This window comes from Diadema antillarum, unplaced genomic scaffold (assembly GCF_040938485.1).
Source record: "Diadema antillarum isolate AM-2024a unplaced genomic scaffold, OU_Dant_1.0 scf00000059, whole genome shotgun sequence".
Taxonomy (NCBI): Eukaryota; Metazoa; Echinodermata; class Echinoidea; order Diadematoida; family Diadematidae; genus Diadema; species Diadema antillarum.
In genome coordinates this window covers 433,601-457,214 of record NW_027270948.1, presented here as the reverse complement: position 1 = coordinate 457,214, position 23,614 = coordinate 433,601, and the positions used below count along the sequence as shown (strand labels likewise).

The 23,614-nt window shown below is 38.1% G+C and overlaps 1 protein-coding gene across 1 annotated transcript; it reads right to left on the bottom strand.

Annotated features, from left to right (window-relative positions):
* Nucleotides 1-1,603: 1,603 nt before the first annotated feature.
* Nucleotides 1,604-22,200, bottom strand: LOC139715986 (ras association domain-containing protein 2-like). The gene is given in 12 exon segments (XM_071627539.1): nt 1,604-1,891; nt 3,972-4,028; nt 12,354-12,451; nt 15,590-15,708; nt 16,902-17,055; nt 17,630-17,722; nt 17,724-17,906; nt 17,909-18,054; nt 18,057-18,123; nt 19,085-19,166; nt 20,617-20,756; nt 22,077-22,200. Coding segments are annotated over 11 exon segments (1,098 nt in total). The 5' UTR covers nt 20,673-20,756; nt 22,077-22,200; the 3' UTR covers nt 1,604-1,848.
* Nucleotides 22,201-23,614: the final 1,414 nt, after the last annotated feature.

Below are 23,614 nucleotides of genomic sequence, written 5' to 3'. Positions count from 1 at the left end.
TTCATTGCAACAGGATATTTTTGTAATAATCATGTTCGCTATAACAGGAGTGCACTGTACTATTTCATGAATAGGGTTATAGTTTGTAACGCATCTGGACTGTAGCTTTATGCAAGTTTTTTGTTTGTTTTTTTATGTGTATGATGCATCAACTTTCTACTGGTAGCATAAAATCCCACTTATTTCTGTAATTTTCTATCACTATGACTGTGTACTCAATATTATATCCAATATACAAATTATGTATAGAATCATATCATAGAATTCATATCATCCTGAGTACATGTGCATCTTTTATAAGAATGTTACAAATAAATCATATATGACAAAATTATGAACTTGCAATCCTGCCAGGAGAGAAACTCTGATTTCACTCTGCAGAGCGCACATTTTGACCTCCGATATATGCGATGAGCGTACCATTTCTTTTTCTTCAGCATTCTGAGGACTGTCAGAGTATAATTCTAAAGATCAGATATCTACCAACCATGGTATAGAACAAAGTTATTAATCCCCATTTAAGTTTAATGCATTCAATTTGCTTGGGGAGAGTGCTCCTTTCAAAACAATCACTGAATGCCCAATAAAATCAAACAGCAATTCGGAAAATGGCTGTAATATGCAATTCACTTCATTAATAGGTATAGGACAATTAACCTCAATGACTGCACCTAGTGACAAGCGACGTTCTGCAATTAATGCAAGGCCACGGTACAGGTTGACATTAGGAAATTTGCTGTGTAATTCTGTGTTCATGTGAGTTTGTTGTACTTGTTATTTGCTGCTTTGTTTGGTTGATTGTTCCTCCATGAATTAAACAGGATCCACTCCAGCTATTGGCCAAGTTATGTGGATGGCTCCTGAAATTGGCAAGAGACATGTGACCCTGATCACATGTATGGATCAGTAGTAGCTCGTTACCACGGAGATCTCAAACAAGAAACAAAGGTGTAGTAGCTACAGATATTAACTTATCACTCATAACTCTACTGCAGCAATGAAGTCATCATCATATGTTATTCAATCATTTCAACCAGAGAGTACATGTTTCACAAAGCATTTTTTTTAATCCCTTATTTTTTTCTCATGAAAGACAAGAAGAGGAAAACACTCACTTCTGATGTGATTCAAGCTGAATATGATATATGGCCCCCAAAAATGTGACTTAGGGCATGCATGCTTCTTCACATTATATATATTTCATCAATTTAAAGATTATTCTGTGATAAATTGGAAAATACAAAATTAAGAGGAAAGGCCTTAAGGTAACACAGCATTAGTAAAGTAGTAAAAAATTGCCTGAGTATGTGCAATAACTTCTTAAGTAGAATAAATACATGAGCTAAAAGAAGGAAGACATATTCAGAAGGTAGCATCCTGTTATACAAGCTGAAGCACTTGTAAAGAAATGAATGAGGATGCACACAGTCAGGTGTTCTTTAAGTCAAAATATAAACCTAGATTTTGGCATTTGACAACTTTAAGGTACATGTAGGTAATTTACCTAGGCTTATGGAAGATGCTTGAAAACAAATCATTAAAAACATTTCTCATCCACACATCATATAAATTCTGAAGAAAATGGAAGTTAAGTGGGTCATTGATATACTATTAATATTATACATATTTTTCACACATCTAATTTCATGGGAATGAATATTTCAAATGGACTTTACATATTTATCCATGTCTTTTGATACACGTATCACTCAAACAGCTGGTAGGAAGGTTGACCACAATATCTCCTGTTGATACAACTTGCAACAGGAATTCTTCCCTACCATTAATTTTGTTTTCAAAGAACGTTCAGGTGGAATGCATGTCTTTCTTGTGCCCAGGTATGGATGGCTACTTCCACCATGATTTCTTCTTGTCCCGACTTTTTTTAGTCCTGTAGTAGTCATAGAAATGAGATAAATATCAAGGAGGACATGATCAGGCTTGACATTGAAGGATATGTATATTCCAAGGGTGATTTGGACAATAAACGTAGACATTGCAGTTTGCCAATCAGTGGCAATGAAAACATCTTGACGGAAGAATTTCACGAATTTGAATAAACGTGGATATGTTTGACATTCATCAACAACAAAGTGTGTCACCATCTATAAACTCTTCAAGAAATTGATTTCAAGCATGAACCACTCTGCAAACCCTGAACACTGCACACCTACACCACCCTCTTTCAAACAGCAACGGCCATTCCATGATAACAGACTCAATCAAAATATTGGAATATGAGTTGGCATCAGTAACCATCAAGACAAACAAGCAGTGGACTAATTTCAAGCACAAGGTCATATTTTGATAAGCATTTATGTATATGCAAAAATATGTCTCTTAACATGTACACTTGCGTATTGCATGAAAAGCTACTTCAAGTGCATACTTGTGCTTGCTGAATATCATGACAGCAAAAATAGGTGGCATTAACTTATCAAAAGATAGCAAAATTGACAAATATTTGATGTAGCCTTGAGAATTCTGTATATTCTGAAGTGAACATCATCTATAATGTACACATTGACCTACAATTCAAATTTGAATGATTAAAATTCAATTTTCCACAAGTGAAGCAGTGAGACCGCATCTCATGCAGGTTAGGGTTTTATGAAATTATTCCATCACAGCAATGAATAGTCCTTAGTGTTGCCAGCCAAGGTGGCATACAGTGTAGGTATTCATCAAACAGCTTTGGAATCATGAATACATTGTGCCCTTGTCTTTGGTGCATGTTTGTCATGGGATATAGGCCTCATTAACTGTCCTTTTACAGCAGAGCTTACCTCCAAGCAAATGAGGATCAATGCGCATTACCTCGATAAGTAATCTCAATGAAAGTATGCTTTATTTGACAAACACTGACTAAAAAAACCACTGGTTTCATTCAGATCTTCTCCACAAGAGTCAAAATCCTCTAGATAGGAGAAAGTTTCTCCGAGTTATGCAATAAATGAATCTGCAAAAGTCCAGTTTGCTTTCAAATCCTACAATTGTCAATAGTTTTGTTTGTACTAACTTTTGTCTAGGCATATATTTCTATTGTCTGTTGCAATAAGCTAGGCACTAATTTTGTTCATAGGTTGTATGCCCTATTTCCAATCAAATTTTACAATGTACTACCAGAGATAACGCGAATGACTTTGTACATTACTCTGTGTGTGCCTGTGTGTGTTTACAAATGTATGTCACTGCAATTTAATAGCTAATCTTTGCTATTTCATTGGCCAATTAATGCATCATTCACCAGCAATTACCAGTCATCTGAACCTTGCTGTTTTCATAATTAAAGTCAAACAATTACAATTGCAGAGCTATGCTCTGGTTTTGCTAATGGAAAGCACTCATATACTTTGTAGGCCAAGAACATACTATATCACACAACTGCTTTTGCCTTGTAATGGATTAATGAGTCACACTGCGTGCAAAACAAAACAAAACAAAACAAAACAAAATAAAACAAAACAAGCACCTGGTATAGAAAACAAAGGGAGTGCATTGGAGTTGTATGTCAATAGAGTGTATTGTATATTATGATTTGTTTGTTTGTTTGTTTGTTTGTTTGTGTTTGTGGCAGCCAGGGAACTTGTACCATGGACCTCAGATTAACAGTCCATTGTCTAGTCCACTGACACACAGTGGTTCCTTCTATAAAGGAAATAAACACATTCCAGCAACTTGTTACTGACATTATATGCAAAGGGTAGTATTATTTCTGTGCCTTCAGAAAGAGGTTAGTCAAGTGCTCTATCATAGTAAAAATATGTTGAATTTTCCTTTTCATTATGATGTCATAAACTGCAATAGTTTCACAGAACAGAGATGTCAGTCACAACCACATAATGTGCAAACTGGAGAAGATGATGAACAACTCTCCCGTTGACCTGATTGATTTAAATCAACTTGAAAAGAGCACCTATACCTCAAAGAATTGAAAAGGAAAAATGAAGGGAACAATGATATAAACTTACGGGACGTCCATTACGGCTTCCAGCTTCTTTTCCAGTGTGGCTTGATACACTGAGTACCTGGATTGAGAGGTCAGAACAACAGAAACTGATCAAATGCAGAATGTTTGGGAGATCAACATTTCTGTAAGATAAGCTAGATGATGAGACAGTATACAAATAATGCACATTATTAGTTGGGCGTTAGTATAATCATCCACCCAGTAGTAACTTTGGAACAGACTGAAACATATGCGGCAAAGCAAAGTATGTTTTGGACTGTTCCAAAGTTACAAAAGATAATATAATTCTTACTAGCACCTGACTAAGTAAAGTGCATTATTTGTTTTATCAATGGTGACATGGATCCTTGTCATTCTATAATGTAAACTTAACTGTATCCATGCATTGTGCTGTAGACCAAAAATAATTTTGGCCAGAAATCAAATTTCTACCTGCATATCACCTGCATTGAACACTTTGTGGGACAATTCTCTATGGTGGACTTGTCAAGGCCTTTGTAGATGATCGAAAGCCAAATGAATGAACAAAGTCACACATTTAAGCAATGTATTCTCTGAGCACTCGGTACCGGTCATTAGTACTGGTCATTAGAACATACCTGTCATTAAAAGTCACATAGTACACGTACAGCAATGATATCACTAGGCAGTCGGTATTGGTCATTACTAAAAGCCATTAGTAAAAACTTATGCCCACTTGGCATATTTGGCAAAGTGAAAGACTGGCCACATGATTGCTCTCATCCAATCATTTGATTGGATCCATATTACTATTTTATAACACTGTATATGGAAATTGAAACTCTTCATGCTATCCACAAGTCCGTTCACTTCTTGTTGACGTTTTGTGTTGTGCAATGTAAATTTATATTCATTTACAGACATTCTCATTAGCACTGCATTTATCATGCACACCCGACTCTTTTGATGCACAGGGTTAAAACCTGCAGCACAAAAGACATTAAAAAAGAGGGAGGGGAAGATAAATAGACAGCTTCTCAAAAATAAAACACTGAATCCCCAATCTCACAATGCCCTGCTTTCATGCATCCATTTTTAGGAGCAATTTCCCAAACAAAGTAAAATAACCCACTCTCATAATTAGGAACTGCATTCTCTCTGAAGTCAATGATGAACAGAGAATGGTACGGCTTATAACTTTCATAATTTCTAAGAGTGGATCTCAGGGCCACGGGAGTGCTATGTTAATTTTACATAGAATCGGAGTGAGAATACAGGCATTATTTGTTTCACTTCATTTCTAATTACGTAAAGTATCTCAACCGTAAATCACAAGCTCATCTGGCTTTCAGGAGTTGCCACTGTAACATATTCAAGACAATTTCCTCATAATGGATTAAGTGTATGCTTCACTGCAGATACAGCACACACCATATATTTTGTGGGCTTTTATTTTAGCGAATTTTGCAAGTCAGTATCTAACAGGATACAGTGGCCACATACTCCCAGGACAATTCTCCTCTGGTATAGTGGCCAAACACTCCAAGGACAATTATTTCACATTCAAATTCAAGTTTTATTTCTATTTTTTTTTACAAGAACATAATATACATCTCTCTTTTTTTTAGTGACAGAAATAATGTAAACGAGACATGAAAACTCGTCACATTGAGGACGAGTTAGGTGATACGCTTGTGGTCATCAGATGACAGTCATCTGTGATCGACAAAGAAAAGAATGTGATATAGGCACCTTGAAGTTATATTGAGCGTACATGCGAAACCGTTTCTGTAACCACTCGGCCACGGGTCATCCACGGAAATGGTAAGACAAAAAAAAAACAATGTATAGATATAACAGGGGGAAAGTCAATGCCCACTCAACCAACGTGGCCGTGTGAACATCTATTGCATTGCTAGATGGAAAAGCGGCCTTGTAACGACTGAGGTCGCTATGCCATTTCTGGCAACTTGGGAAGAATACGTCCCGCAGACATAAAACCTATAATCGGCTGGTTTTGATACCTTGCCTTTAATCACAATTTTCAGTGTAATGACGTCATCAAATTACAAAACAATGACATCGTCTTGAAAGACAATTGTTCAAAGTACAACACCTCAGTCGTCGTCATTACATACTATGATCGGTTTGACAAAGTCAACCTGCAAAATTGTGCTGCAGTCGAAGCAATGTGGTCTCCAACACACAAAAAAGAGGGATATGGCGTGTGTGTGTGTCTGTGTGTGTGTATAGGTGCGTTTATATACGTACGTGATTTCTACATGGACGAATATGTAATACAAAATTGAAGAAAAAAAAGTAAAATAGCTAAGTATTTTGTTTCGTGATCTTGTGGGGTTCCAACCCGCAACCTTACGTCTCTGAGACGTCGCCTTTAGCCACTCGGCCATACGTCTCGACGAGAAAATATGGGGAACGTAAACTTATGTATGTGAAAGATACATGAGGAATCGTTTTGTCCACATTCCATTTTCATTTTCAGTTTTAAACTGCAAAATTGTCAATCTGATAAGGAGATTTCAAAGAATAAAATGCATGATTACTGCAGCTTATTGTCTCAGCTACAACATACTAAAGTTTCAGAGGAAATAAAGCAAAATCAGCTGAGATAGAGGTGCTTAAACGTTGTCAAGTCAATGCATGGTTTTAAAAAAAATCACCTCCCATAGACATAACACGTAAACTTGTCCGATTTTGTGTCTTTACTTTTATCACAATTTAAAGTATGATGACGTCATCAAACTAGAAAACATCGATATGGATTTGAAAGACAGTTGTTTAATGTATAATATATTAATCGTACGTTGTCAGTTTGCTATTGACTTGACGATCAATCACACGAATATGAGGCAGCTATTAGTACCTGTATGAAATTATTATAGGCATGGTTATCACAGTCCCTTAAAATTTCCTTATTATTGCTTTATTTTTACACACAGTTAAGCTATCTCTTTAAACTCGTCACAGTTTAATGAGAATCATGAACACCATACATTAGTACCATATTCAGTTCCATAGCTGATCGCGTTTGCTAATTAATTAAGATTTATTGTCTAGAATGTGCCATATGGCCAACCTGTATACACACGTGGACACACAAACACAATGCTAAATGTATGTATCAAACCTCTGTAACACAACTTTGAACTAAGTGTAGAAAGTATCGCTGCACTTATCATACATACTTTTTATCATTATCTGAAATTCCACAAAAACCACTAATTGACAAATAATCATCAATACAGAAGACTGACTTAAAGGAACAATTCAAATACCTTTTTTTACAATGTATAGCTTCTTACATGTATAAAATCAGCACAAAGTAACCACGACTACATTGTGTTACTGAATTGATATGAACAAATTTCATTTTGTTACAATGTACCATGATCAGCTTGAAAAGCCCAGCCTGCAATATTTTGCAGCAGTCGAAGCACGGCAGTCTCCAACGATAAACAAAGGGATACTGTGTGAGTGTGTGCGTATAGGTGTGTTTACATGCGAACGTGACTTCTACATGGACGAAGGTGTAGTACTCCATTGAAGAAAAAAAGTAAAAAAAAAAAAATTATTATTTTCTTTCGTGCTCTTGTGAGGTTCGAACCCGTACGTGTGCAACCTCACGTTTCTGTGACGACACCTCTAACCACTCGGCCATACGTCTCGACGAGAAAATTAGAGGAACGTAAACTTATGTACGTGAAAGATGAATCAGGAATCGTTTCGTCCGCATTCCATTATCATTTTCAGTTTTAAATTGCAAAATTGTCAACCTGATGAGGAGATTTCAAAGAATAAAATGCATGATTACTGCAGCTTATTGTCACAGCTACAACATACTTAATTTTCAGAGGAAATGAAGCTAAATCATCTGAGATAAAGGTGCTTAAACGTTGTCAAGTCAATGTATGGTTTTTAAAAAAATCACCTCCCATAGACATAACACGTAAACTTGTCCGATTTTGCGTCTTTACCTTTAATCACAATTTAAAGTATGATGACGTCATCAAATTTCAAAACCATGACATGGACTTGAAAGGCAAATGTTCAAAGTAAAACATATCTGAATTTGGGGTGATATTAAGCTTAAACAATAGAGATACGAGTAAATGAATGTCAGAAAGAGTACCTCAAAAAAATTAATTCCACTTTTTTGATTTCAGATGATGATATGATGACGTCATGAGTTTTCCTGGCAATATTGGTACTTGAAACGTTATCTCCAATTCATATGCTTTTGTAATATGCAATAGAAATATAGGGTCAATGGACGATTTAAAGAGCTATGGCGACATAAACAAAAACATGTTTTTTCACTATATTTGCAGAAAGACGCGCGCGCGGAATTTCAACTTTGACGCCAGTGCATTCCTTTGTTATAGGTCAAAATCGATCGGAAATCAATGGATATTGTTACTCAAAGTATCAGAAATCCAAATCAGTCAAAAAAATTGCATTTTCATGTTGGTTACGCCCTCTGCGCGCGAAATTGCGCGGACGGACGTGCACGCGAAAAAATGTTTGAAACGCTTAGAATTGTCTGAAACTTCGAGATTTCCCATTGGGAAGTCGTTTTGAGCCTTTTAAAATTTTAAAATAATGATGACCTTGGTAACTAGCGTTAAAACGTAAGATAGAGCCTGACCTGAACTTTATGTCCACCGAAAATGATACAGAAATGATATCTAGTTATGAAGTTATGATCGATCATGTGACAAGGTCCGAAAATCACAAAATGGCGCCTAGATGACGTCATAGATATGTTACTGTCATGAAAACCTTATTGTGGCTAGATATTGTTATGAGACATGTTGACTGAAAATGTTATGTTATTCCGTAATGTCATTGTTGAGATATTGACGACACAAAATGTGGCAGAAAGAAAGAAGAATAAAAAAAAAGAGAAATTTTGACAATCACAATAGGTGATACGCTGATAGCGTATCACCTAACAAGGCATTGTGAATTGAACAGAGTAAACAACAATTATTGAAACCTTATAGTAACAATACATTGTAATGAGGTATGTATGCATTGTGTGAAAAATGGAGGGGCCCACTGAAAAGACAATGCTTACAGAATGTGGGCCTATGGTGTGGTCACACACTCCCAGGACAATATCTCCTGTGGTATAGTGGCCACATACCTGGTACTCCTAAAACAATGTCCCCTATTGTATAGTGGCCATTTACTCCCAGAACAATATCTCCTGTGGTATAGTGACTATATACTCCTATAGAACAATGTCCCCTATGACATAGTGGCCATATACTCCCAGGACAATATCCCCTGTGGTATAGTAGCCACACACTCCCAGGAAAATATTTCCTATGATATAGTGGCCATATACACCCAGAACAATATCCCCTATGGCATACTGGCCATATACTACTAGGACAATATCCCCTGTGGTATAGTGGTCACACCATCCCAGGACAATATCTCCTGAGGTATAGCAGCCACATACTCCTAGAACAATGTCCCCTATGGTATAGTGGCCATATACTCCCCGGACAATATCTGCTATGGTACAGTGGCCACACACTTTAGGGCTACTGTAAATGTGGATATTTTCACAGGAGTAATTTTCGCATTCGGCCAAATAAAATAAATTCCATGTGTTTCTAATTCCAAGGAATCAAGACATTACAGTGTAGTACATGTAAATAGAAAACAAAAATGTTTGTGTGGTTTTATTTTTGTGATAATTTCTGGTTGCATGAAATGTGCAAAAATTTCCACACAGTGAAAATGTCCACTTCTGCAGTAGCTGTATCTATCCATACTTGGCTCTTTTTCTCTTTGCTAGTGTTTCTGAATTTCACATAATTACTCATTTCAAGGGCAATTTAACTTGAAACCACAGCTTAATTCAAATACACATAAGTATCCTCCAGTATACGTATCAGAGGATACAATGAAATAATAATGCTGGGTTCAACATAAGCACTTTTACAATTTTCTGTCAAGTATGAGAAAAAATATGAAAAAATTGTAAAACTTCCCTGCCCCTTTTGAATAGCGATACCGCTTGGAACATCCATGGCAAGCCGTTCTGTCTCCGCAGAGCTAATGGGAGAAACATTGTACCAGTGGCATTGATGTACTTTTGTACTCCATTATACCCCAACTACAGCCTAGATATACTCTGAAAGGACAAGTCCACCTTCATATACATAAGGATTGATAGAATGCAGCAATAATGGTAGAACACATCAGTGAAAGTTTGTGGAAAATTGGACAATCCGTTCAAAAGTTACGAATATTTTAAGTACAGTTAAACTCGCATAAGTCGATCTTCTCGGGACTGAGCAAAACACATCGACTTAGGCGATTTTCGACTTGTGCGTAAGTCGAAAAAAAATCGACTTAACAACAGTTACACCACACGTACATTATGTATAAATGTACATGTTGTATGTTGTCTACTCTGGAGCCGAGAGCTGGAGAGGTGTGCCGCAGCACGGGTCGCCCGGCAGGGCCGCGGCTAACTTTGCATGGACAGTGCATTAGTATTGGCACAGGTCCGATCATAAGTTCTTTACACCCTTGTTAAATCTTGGGGAAGTGAATATGAACGATATTTGAGCAGTGATTGATTCCAGTTTATACCGTGGCTTGAAATGCGTGTAGAGGTGTAATTCTGATTTACCCGTGCCCGTAACTTTTCCCCTACTTTGCGCTTTGAAAACTCAGCAGCTTCATCCATCCACTGCACAGCGCAGACTGCAAACATACACAGACTATACACGGCCCAGTCGCTGTTCGTACGTAGCGCTAGCGCGACAGGGCTGTACCAGCGGACCTCCAAACACGAAGAGACTTCAACAATCGCATGTGATCGCTTTGAATTTTGATACTTTAGATCATTTTTTGTCACCTGTCTGGTCGGGCTAGTTCTTATGTAAACAAAAACTGGCATCTCGTGATTTTGACAGCGATTTATTGCACAATAAAATCTTATTCGACTTAAGCACAGTGAATTTAATGGTTTTTCCGTGAAAGTGTTCTTGGGATTTCATCGACTTAGGCGAGTATTCAACTTACAAAATTCGACTTGTGAGTGAATTAATACACGTAAGTCAATGGGGAAAAATCGGGACTTTTTAAAATCATCGACTTGCGCGATTATTCGACATATGCGATGTCGACTTAGGCGAGTTTAACTGTATCTGCGCAGTCACTGCTGGAAGAGAAGACTACTACAGTGTATGATGTCACATGCGTACAACTATATAAGGAAAATAAAAAGAGAATTTCACAAAACTTTATTTTTTGAATAAAGTGCACATTTCGTCGACTTGCTACTGACGTATGTTACGGGTAATATTATTCCCCCTGCCTTCTGAAAGAGAGAAGTCAAGTGTTCTTTTGTTATGCGAGAAAAATGGAAATATGCTGAATTTTCTATATTCTTTCTTTATATTGTTGTACTCATGTGACATCACAAGCTATAGTAGTCTTTTCATCCAGCCGTGACTGAGCAGAAACTTCAAAAATTCATAACTTTTTAACGGATTGTCCGATTTTGCTCAAACTCTCACTGATGTGTTCTACTAATATTGCTGCATTCACTCAACCCACATGTCTATGAAGGTGAACTTGTCCTTTAAATATGGACTGCATATTGCTTATTTATCTTTACCATTAATTGTATTATGGGGTCTGTCTCAAAAAAGTGTAAGTAATAAATCCAATACAGCATGAACAAATATCGTGAATTCAAAGCATGGCTCTAGCCTATCAGTTTTATCTACATCTACTAGTACTTAAATCAGTACCACCACAGGCCTCTGGATTTGGAGTGATAAATGCTGACAAAAGAGGGCAGTATTTATTGTCTCTCCACAGCAACAAACCACTAATCATATAATGAATGACTATCAACACAGCATTAACCAAGGGCTCGCATCTTGAATTTTTTTCTATAAGTATTACACACCAGTAGTTGATTCTCCAGTTCATAAGTCATCATCAAAGCCTTCACTCCCTTCCCCTCCCCAAATATTGGAGGGAAAGTTGTGTTTTTCATTACAAGAAATGTTACAAGATTAGAGGAAAATTGAGGACAGGGTAATGTCACCTGTAGGCAATGCCATGCAAGAAAGAATGCAATGCTTGGCTGAAGTAGCTAAGTAAATACAAATTGTATCACATGTGAGCATTGTCAAGTGTGACAGCTAGTACAGCAGTGTTAATGTTTCTTGCAAAATGGAAACAGATTTGTTACAAAATTAGGCAAAATTGGTCTACATGGAAGCATATCATATGCAAAATGAAGTTGTTTGTCACTAACGTGGTTAGAACTTATACTGGTGTGCGAGAAAATGAACAGCCCCGTCAACACCACACTTTGTGGAGAGACAAGTTGAACATCCAAGTTTCTCTCAGCTGAACTCACCTCTTCTTGATGTCCATGATAGCATTCTCCTCCTCCTCCTTGTACTTGCGGAGGATGGCCTCAAGAACTGGGAATGAGAGGTTGACGTACTGGGCCACCTGGGGAGAAAGTATGAGGAGTCGAGATGAGCAAAAACAGAATCTTTTGATGGCAGCCACACCTTTAAGATATTTGTGGAATTTACTACATTTTGTGATTCCTTAACTCATTGAATCAAGATGAGCAAATATCGACCGCAAAATTATTACAGTAGGTAGAAAGTGATTGTGAACTATTCGTAAGTAGTCATGTCCATATCATTTAGGGGGAAAAATATGTGTATATATATTTTTTCCTCTCTTTTTTTCTGGCAAATTCTCATCAACAATACATTAACATGATGGACAGAAACACAGATACAGATGTGCATTTTCGCACGATACAGCTCTGATTTACACTTTTGCACAAATTTCTGCATGGGATTGACTTTTGTTTTACATGCTTTATCATTACGTGAAATTTCATTTCATTTGATAAATAAATAAGCAAAATATGGCCAATATTATGTTAATGTTCAAAATGGATTTTCAGATTGCTCAGCAAGGCGGCAGCTTCGAAAATCAATCATCAAAGGCACAAATGCACCTGTGAAATTCTTTTGTACTGTCGTAGTCCGGCTTTCACGTGGGACAGTAAAACCACTACACTTTGACTCTCATGTAGGATATTACTGAATAAGCTGAATTTATTTACAATTTTATAACAACAAAATCTGGATCAAAACTTGTAACACAAAGACCGCGATAAAGACTGTATTAACGACTGTCAAACACGTGAACCGTAAACGCTGTGGTAAACACCTTGACTACTAAAAGAGATGAACTGAGATAATGACCGGTAACAATGATGTGCACTGCATCAAACACGACGACCACTATCACTAAAAGACCACGTCCGCTAAAAGATGACATCCACTGAAAGACTGCATCCTTTATAAGACTGTGCCCTTATAAGAGACGACCTCTAAATGAGACCACGTCCACTAAAGGAGATGATCCTCTAAAAGAGATGATCTCCTACACGAGAGAAGACCTCTAAACAAGAGACTGCGTCCTTTAAAAGAGACCTTGTCCGCACAATAGATCTTGTCCTTAAAAGAGAGACTGTGTCTGTATAAGAGACCCCCAACTGTCTCCTCATCGCTCTAGTTTTCCAACCAGCTGAGTGAGTAACCCAAGTCCTTTATTCAGCTCTCCTGAGCTCCTGGGAGGTTCCACCTCTCAGTACTTGGCTACTCCTCAGCTGGTTGGAAAACCAGCTCTCTTATCCAGTCTCTCTTGTCCAGTCTTGTCTCTCTTATCCAGTCTCTCTTGTCCAGTCTTGTCTCTCTTATCCAGTCTCTCTTGTCCAGTCTTGTCTCTCTTATCCAGTCTCTCTTGTCCAGTTTTGTCTCTCTTATCCAGTCTCTCTTTTAAGGACAAGATCTCTTTTCTTGTGTAGAGGATCATCTCTTTTAGAGGATCATCTCCTTCAGTGGACGTGGTCTCTTTTAGAGGTCATCTCTGATAAGGACACAGTCGTATAAAGGATGCAGTCTTTCAATGAATGTCATCTTTTAGCGGACGTGGTCTTTTGGTGATCTATAGTGGTCATCGTGTTTGATGCAGTGTACATCATTGTTACCAGTCATTATCACAGTTCATCTCTTTTAGTGGTCAACGTGTTTACCATAGTGTTCAAGCGGTCCATTGCAGTCTTCGAAACAGACTTTACCACAGTGATTTAATAGCGGTTCACGTGTTTGACAGTCGTCAATACAGTATTTATCACAGTCTTTGTCTAAGTTTTTGTGTTACAAGTTTTGATCCAGATTTAGTTGTTGTGATATTGTAAATAAATTCAGCTTATTCAGTTATATCCTACATGAGAGTGAAAGTGTAGTGGTTTTACCGGCCCACGTGAAAGCCAGACTATGACAGTACATCAACAGAAATCTGACAACTGTTTGAATAATTAAACCAGTTGGAACACCAACTCTTAAACCTCCTTGCCCTAACCCAGGTTATAACTTGAAATAGCTGTGGCTTCAAATGAAATAAATGAAATGAGTTGACCATTGCTCTATGGAGTTCATTTCTATCATAAAAGTGCCAGATACAAGGAACCAGTGTAGTTTGTGGACAAGTCCCTTGACTCCCAGTTGTGAGGTCCCTGGTTCATATCTGCTAGTAGAAGCAGTTGTGACCGTTAGTCGTTTGGAAAGGACTTACAGCCATCAGTCCCAAACCAGCTCATAAGCAAGTGTTTTCTGAGTGGCCACATAAGACAAATCTACAGACAAAAGTTCAGTGCTACATCTGGCACAAAAGTCTTGCCTCTCCTTGGTCCTGGCCTAAATGAAATTGTTTTTTGATGATTGATTTCAAAGCTAGGCATATTAGAGAAACACACTTTTACATCATCACATTTATGCCGTATCAACCTTACAGAGTACATGTACACCATAACATTGGTAATCATGTCAGAAAATCCTTCAAAAGAACAAAAAAATGGCCTTTATTATTACCAATCATTCAATGATTGGCAATATCACTCAACTTTGTGAGAATAAAAACAACCCACACAATCACTGTAACATTCAATACAGGATTGGTTGAGAAAATCCTGCATTTTCACTGGTCGAGAGCCATGCATAAGCATTTACTGGCTGCATGTTCAATACCAAATAATCACTAGGCGTTTTCACATCAGCCCGATAAAAATCCAAGCTCGAGATATTTTTCGCAGAAAATAGTCAGCAAAATAGAGTACTATTTCGAAACATCGGGCTGATGTGAAAACGCCTACTGTGATCACTAGAGATAGACACTGTAAACATGTTACCACATGCACTTGTAGCAAAGAGTTTGCACACATAGCGAGAGCTGGCTAGCCAGGCATTCAGTGAAATCCTGATGCATAGTTCTTATCAATAGCAAGGAAATGCATCCAGTACATTTGCCAAGTGTCAGCAATTGTCAGCAATACAGTCCAAACACCAGATTTCTGACCAAAATTTGTCCACTTTTCTATTAAACAAATGATGTATGTGCCTTTTCGTGCATCAGTAGGAATAGTGTGCATGTGGTAACTATGGAATCTAGTCTAACCCCACTCACATGGGCCTTATGGGTTAAACAACTCCATAATCACCTTATGCACACAATTCCTACTACTGCATTCAGACCCATGCACCATCTGTATTAATACCGACTTACTTCTTGCGATACTTGACTTGTCTGTCTGTCCATGACAAAGATTTTGGCAATGTTCTCATCCGGCCCAAGCTGTATTCTTCTAATGAGAGGGAAATCACGAACCTTCAGTTCTTGGGTGCCTGTCAATGGAGAAACAAAAAGGAGTAAACCACCAAGTCTTGGTATCAGACATTATGTATCCAGTGATAAGACAAGTTTAGATTCAGAAGGAAAAACTTCATTCTAGTGTTTACTAATCTAAAGTAGAAAAAAAAAACTATGAAAAATCAAATATTACCAGAGTTCCCGTCTGCAAAATGCTCCATGCAATTACCAGTTTTGGTAACAAGTCCTACTCTGAACTGGGATGCAAAACTACCAAAAAAACACGAACAAAAAAGTAAACACAAACACACACACACACACACACACACATGAATTAGAATTGCGTGTTGCAAATGATTAGTTTCATGATTTGTTATCTTATTCCAGTTATTCTAGACTGCCAACATTACCTCAGAGATAATACACAATATGAATGCTGAACCACCATGGGCAAACTGCATGTCCAGGTACTACTTGGAGAGGAAAAGTTAATGGTTCCAACATATCAAGGCAAATTAGGATTCATCTAATCCATGTTTTCATATGTGGTCTGGCAGTATACTACTCTACACTACATAACACCAAATGACACTACACTACACTAACTACACTATCACAATATAATCGGTATATCACACAGCCTTACACTGGTCTACACCAAATGCTATACTTTAAATACAGTACGTCCCCCACAAAATTCCAATCGGATTTCCACATTGATAACTTTCAAAATGATTTAACAATCTGAATGTTATTTCAGGCAATAAAACTATAATTTTGTGTCTAAATTTTGCAGAAAACTCCATTCAATTTGATTAAGTGATCCCAGAGAATTGTGGATTGTTGTAAAGCATGTCATGTGTCTGTTTCTTCTAAGTTCAGCACTCAGATAAACACAATGGAGGGAAGGGATTCCTGACATGTTCAAAAAAGATAATTCTCTTTGATCACTGGAGCAAATTATATGGGGTTTTCTGTACGACATAGGTAATAAATTATAGTTTCATACCTCAAAATTGCATTTGGAATGATTCACTATTTTTAAAGTTATCATTGCAGAAAGTCCGATTGTATTTTTTGGGGGACATACGGTATATCAGATTACATTACATCACACTTTCCTACATTCAACTACACTGCACTGAAATGCACAATGTTCTGTGCAACACAAAAGTACCAGCACATTACAACAGACACAGTATCTTCAAGACAGAAGAGATGACAGTACCTCCACTAATGGAGACAGAGAAGAGACTGAACTCCTCGGGAGGGTTTTCCACTGCAAACTTATTGAGGAGGAGTTGGATGACCTCTTCTGTAGACTGGGTACTTGCCACACGGATGGTGGAAGGGGTGCCGTAGCGTGGACGGAAGATTCTTGTCTGAAAATCAAAGAAATGCATGCATCATATGCACTTCTCATATCCAAATACATATTGCAACAGTTAACAGAATGCACACACTGTGACAAAAAAAAAAGAGAAAAAAAAATTGTAAGCATTCAGGCATGGTCTTTGTCAGGCCAAAGTTGGCAATGACAAACTTGCCAAAGTGGTTGTGTATGTGTTTATGACTACAGCAATGCTTCAGTTTCCTCTAAACAGTATTAGGGCAAGCTGAACAATTCTTTCATTCAGACTACAGATGTAAAGACATATTGTCATATTGCAAAGTGCTTTCACTTTGGATATGATAACTTAGTCTCTGACTCTATCAGGACTAATATCAGTGTTTGAAATGCACGATAAATATTGCCTTTATTTGCTGGTTTTGAGCAGTTTGGACAGAGTAGATATCCAAAGTCATGTATTCATGCATAACACGGAAACTACAACAAGTCAATCATACTTACCATTCATCAACTATCACTTCCAGTGACATGGCATGAAACATGTAATGTATTCTACGTATATCAAAGTGTGATAGGCAAGGGTTTGGGTCACTCCCACAGCATACCTTGGTGTTATACATGTGCCCACTGAAGGACATTGTCCTTCTCCGTAAATTCTTCTTCTGCGCGAGTGTCAAGGGCCCCTGCAATCCATCCTCACTCTCCCCCGCGGCTATTGGCCTCTCTCGTCTCCATGTCCCCAATAACATGATGGTCACGATTGAGCCTACGTCGAGGCAGTGATGCGGTTAACCTGTCCGTGCCTCTATTGTTATCCTTCTGTCCATGGAACACATTATTGCTGCCCTCTTCTCCCTGCTGATCCGTGCCTTCCGACTCTTCCTCGGGATCTCCGACACGCTGTCTCCAAGTTTCGTCAGAGACCGTCTATTCCTCGCTCCGCTTCCCATGGCTGTCATGAGCTTCTCCTCCGTGCCATTCTCGCACGTCAGTCGGATGCTTCGTCTCTTCCATGTCGGTTCTTCTTTCTCAGACGAATCACTCGCTGCGTACCCCAGTACAGCTTCAGGATCCCATACATCACTGGCATGCCCTTATACTGGGTGGGGAAGAAAAGCATCAAGAGAGTTTATACAGGGGAGAGTTCTAAGTAAAAATTAATCACAGAATGAACAGATGAATTAGATGTGGAGCATCTGGCTTCTGACTTCTTTGTCAACAAAGGTTGCATACTTCTCCATCTGAACCATGCCTTGTTGGGGGTGATTATAATTGGCAAACATGACTTTAACTAGAGACCAAGGGGTCACGCACTCACCTGAGGATCGCAAGTTCACCTTTCACATGTTCTGGCAGATTGCTACCCAAGAAGAACATACCAACACTAGGGAGCTTTGGGGAACCTTTAGGAGGCATGGTGTCCATTTGAATATTCTATCACACTGGCAATAATACCTGCCAAGTTTGTAGAAAATTTGATGTGCATTTTCAAAAGAAGATCAGCATTATGAAAACTGGCCCCTAGTTTGGTCTCAGCCCCAAAAGTGCCACCTCTGGATCTGCCATAAACAAATGTGCGAGTACTTTCACAAATGTACATTGTTATTACTCAGAGTATTTCTCGACTTACGAAACAACTTTTTAACGATTCTCTAATTTTTGAGTTCTGGACCCCTAAGGCCCTGAAGTGGAACATGGAGCTTTGTTTGAACAATCATGATCCTGTCACCCTAGGGATGCTACCTGCAAAGTTTGGTGAAAATCTGTCAAATGGTTTTCAAGAAGAAGCTGAAAATGTGAAAACTGCCCCCCCCCCCCCCCATCACCAATGTTTGAGCATACAGCACTAAATGATCTCTATTGCTTTCTGGTTCTAGAGAAGATGTTAACAGTTTCCTTAACTTGGGGTTTTTGGTTCCATCTGGGTGACATAGGCCCATTTAAGCAAGCTGATATCACATTACCCAAGGCATGCTACCTGCCAAGTTGAATGTTTGCAAAAGCACATGCAACCTAAAAATTGACTGTGAAATCACTACATTAAAAGATTTAAACCTCACCTCATGAATCTTGAGTGGCTGGTTGCTTTTTGTTTGTGACTGGTAGAGGTTGTACTGCTTCAGGCATGATGAGAAGGCTTGCCTACCAGTGTAAAAAGCGGTACAATTAAAATGGCACCTCAAACATCTCTGGAACAGGTTAGACATCATTAATACAAAATGGCAAACATGTGACAAGACGCCTCCAAACTGAATGGCAGAGGTGCTTTTTATTCCTTTTATTTCATCATTACTATTCTTATTATATCTGTCAGTTGAAAATAAGTCAATGTTGCAAAAGCTTATAAAGCTAACACATTTCTATTCCCTCATACAATAAGGTGTCCGGCTTTTCATTATTTTGCAGATATGTATTCATTTTCACAGCCCCTTAACCATCCAAGTAAAAGGTTCAAAATTGTCAAAGTCATCCTAGACTCAATCCTTTTGTTTGCATTAAGATATGTTGTATTCTTCCTTAACTGTAGTTACTATAAAACAATGACATCACCCAAATATTTTTAACACTTTAAATGGAGAATTGAAATATCCAACTGTTGCTCAGTTACAACCCCTTTCAAAACTTCTCACTGATTCACCCACTTCTAAAGAAGGCATTGTATGTTAGCAACTGTAGAATGTTTGAAAGGAGACAGAACTAATGCTCTGATCCCCCCCCCCCCCCCCAACTCAGGCAGTCATGTCATCTGTATTGCATATATGCACATTCCCAACATTTGGGGAAAGGGGTATATTTTGAGGGCTCAATTCGGGGAAAGAAAAAATTCAATTAGGGGTAATTTTCAAATCTTTCCAGAATAATCCTAAAAGAGGGTTACGAATAGGGTTAGTTTCAAACCCTGAAATATTCCAAATTAGAGGTAATGCCACCTCTTGGTGTTTGCCCTGATTCTCCAGCATGCTAGGCTGGCCTTCTTTTGGCAGGATATTTTGTCACATATATGCTGCAAGTTCGTCACGCTGCTTGTACGTATGTTAGCAGGCTTCCCTTCCAAAAGCCTGTGATAGGGGGTCAAAATCCTAACCTATTTCCATCCCTTGAGGGAATATCTCACAGAATCTGGTACAAGTATAATTATGTGTATGGTTCACTGGGGGCGGAGGAGGACTGACACCAACACACATACACTATATTCACTTAAATTGACAAAACATATATGTAATATCTATATTATTAACAAGTCCAAATGGAATACATTTAGCTGAGAATCATGAATGTAAACATTTGTTACTGTTCTCCACAATGTTTACAATGTTTACAGTACCAAAAAGTGAATTTTTTGGCAGATCTCTTGAAAATCCTGCCAAACTGAACCATTCATAGAAGGATGGTAAAAATTACTACACAGAGTAGAATTTATCTTACACACACAACCTTTGTATACAATCTATAGATAGTACACGAAGGCATTTTTTAGCAAAGTTGTCATTTACATGCCTTTACTTGTTAATGCCATTTATAATTAAAGTCAACACATACAATTCGTACAACACCATGACACAAGAGTGTGGAAACAGGCTGCAAGACCTACCTTGATACAAGTTCTCTGTATCGATCCTCCAACACGTTACCCCCTTCCTCCGTCATGTCTGCTGCCCTCAGTGGTGTGTAAAGACAAACATGTGTTCCGTGCCAATACTAGGATGGTGCCCGTGTAAGACAGCTCTACCACTAATTCATTGATTTTTTTTCACAGGAAGGAGGATGAAAATGGGAAAATTGGTGAAAATGGGAAACACACAAATATATGCAGAAACAAGCCAATAACACCTATTACAAGGAAAGGACACATTACATATACCAGTCTGAGTTGAAATACATATTATAATGTAGGCCATACTGCAAACTTGTGCATATGACTTCACACTGATTTTATAAGTAAAAGACATAGCTTACCTCATTGACATAATATACTGTGAAGAAGAGATCCACTGCCCATTAGTACACTGAAGAAATATTGGCAGTATATTTGGTTGGGACAACGTTCATATATAAGCCATGCTCAAGCTGATTGCTTTCGGTGAATACAGGGGGATGGGGTGGGAGAAGAGTATTCCCCCCCCCCCCCCCCCCCTCCGCCCCCCCCACCACCCCCCCCACACACACACACAATAGAGCTTATTGCAATTTTAGTATTTAAATCTAATGATCTGATGCATACTTTTGGTGAATATTCGGATAGTTTTCAATCAAAAATGTAAGACAATAAATTGTTGTTTTTTGAAATTGCAATTAAAAGAAACAAGAAACAAACTAAATTCTTGAATTCTGATTTTTGTCACTTACTCATCAAATAATTTGTAATATAGTGCAGCAAATGGGTGGGGGAGGGAGAGGGGGAGAGTGTGGGCGGGCAGTATCCCCTTCCACACTAGAATGGAAATTAAACAATTTGGCATCACTTGGGGTGGAATATTTTGAATTTTTAAAATCAAACAGTTAAGATGACACATTGGTTTATTTTTCTTATTTGACCAAAAAAACAAAACAAAACAAAACAAACTTATTACAATTCTTTAATTATTGCATGATTTTCTCCTTTACCACTCAAATTATTGAAAAATTTCAATATCTGAGTCTAAAGAAAAAAAAAAGGGGGGGGGCGAGGGTTGAACTTCTTTTTTTTTGGGGGGGGGGGGGAGAACTGCCTTCCCTTGCCCTCTTCTGTGTACAGCTATACAGAGGGGTATATCTTTATGCAAAACTCAGTTTTATTCAAGTAAATGATCAGCTTGTATTATATAATATAACACTTCATTCTAGTATTAATACCAGTACGCAGTATGATATGGTCATCTTAAAATACTTCATCTTAGTGCACCATAACACAGTATGGTCTGCTCATCTGAAAACACTCTACACCATTACACAGCCTGGTCTACTTATACCTGAAAACACTCCAGCATTATATACCACCATTACACAGTGTGGTCAACTCATTTAATACACATCACTTTTGACACACCATAATACACAATGTGATCAGCTCACCTTAGACAATGAAAGATCAATTGTCTGTCTCTGTCAGGAATTCACTCAAACACTTCTGACTTTAAACTCTGAGTGTCAGTCCTTGAGGCTGTGTCTTGTAGATCAGTCAGACTTCAGGCTTTCAGGGTGTCATCTTCTCATCTTTAAAGAGGGTAAAAGAAAAAAAAAAATCCCAACACACTACGATGCACAGATGCCACACTGATGTTGTTTGCATGTTACCACATCATAATAACAGAAAGTACAGAAGCTGTTATTTTTGTACAGTTTATGCCTGATATACACCTGTGCAGAATTCATGTGTGTAGCTTACCTATATGTAGTTTAATAATAACAACCTATGCCACAAGTGATCTCTCGTCCTGACTCATGTGTATTGCAATGACATAGAAACATGATGAATGCATTATCATTACCACATGTACTTAAACTTGTAAAGTCAATGGGGGGAAACAGGCTGTGGTTGTTTTGTTCCCTAGTAAAGGTACTTGAAAATTGCTAACCATATCACACTTTGTAGATCCACATTTTCTTTTGTTTTCTTTTTAGGGGGTGGAAGTCAAGGGGTGGGTTAACAATAACAAGGCAACAATCCCATATCAAAATCATTCTGAAGAACAATTAGGGACATACTTTTCATCTACAATTAACCTTGGGCAAAAATAATACCCCACTCAGGAAGACGTATTAATCTTTTGCAGGATCAGGGGGTTAGACTTGGCAGCTCTACATGGTACAACTTTCACGAATCGAAACAGATATTTCTTTTACAATCTACACATACTGGTATCAAAACCCATCGATATCTTCTAAAGCTCAGGATAAACACAGATTCAACTTTGGACACATAGCTTTCAAATGGACTGTGCCATTTCTCTTTCCCATAGCCATTATGGCCATTACGTGCAAGAAAACACAACAGTTCTGCACTCCTCCAAGGGTCCATTTGCTTAATTTTCTATTGCTTTAGAGGACTGTCAAGTTTCCCAGAGCCATTTATTTCCAGATTCACTTGGGCTAACGATAGGAAGGAGGCTCTTGCTAGCTTCCTGCATGGGTCTGTATCAGCCACACAGGAAGTCACGTGATCTACTCAGACTGTGCACTGTACACAGCACATCATGAACTATGTGATGCTTGGCCAGGCATGAAGTGTCTACAGGACAACGCTGTACAACCAATGCATTGTTGACATGCAGCGCATCGCTTGTCAAATGTGTGATCTCTTCATTCAGTAGAGCAACTTCACCAAGCAGCATTACGCTTTGTGGAAAAAATCATTTCAATACAACTGCATCCTGAAAATTACTGCTCAAGGTTATACATAGCTGTAATATGTCTTTATGTTGTAGTCACATACAATCTGAAATCTATCCAATCAGACTGAGAAACCAATATCACGCATAATTAATTGAAATTACAGAAGTTTAATGCAGGCTGATTAATCAGAGTCTGCAGTCTAAGAAAACCAAACCATCTTGTACATTGTAGTGGTAGACGGTGAGCTCTGTTCAGTGGTTAAAGTCTCTGTTTCTACC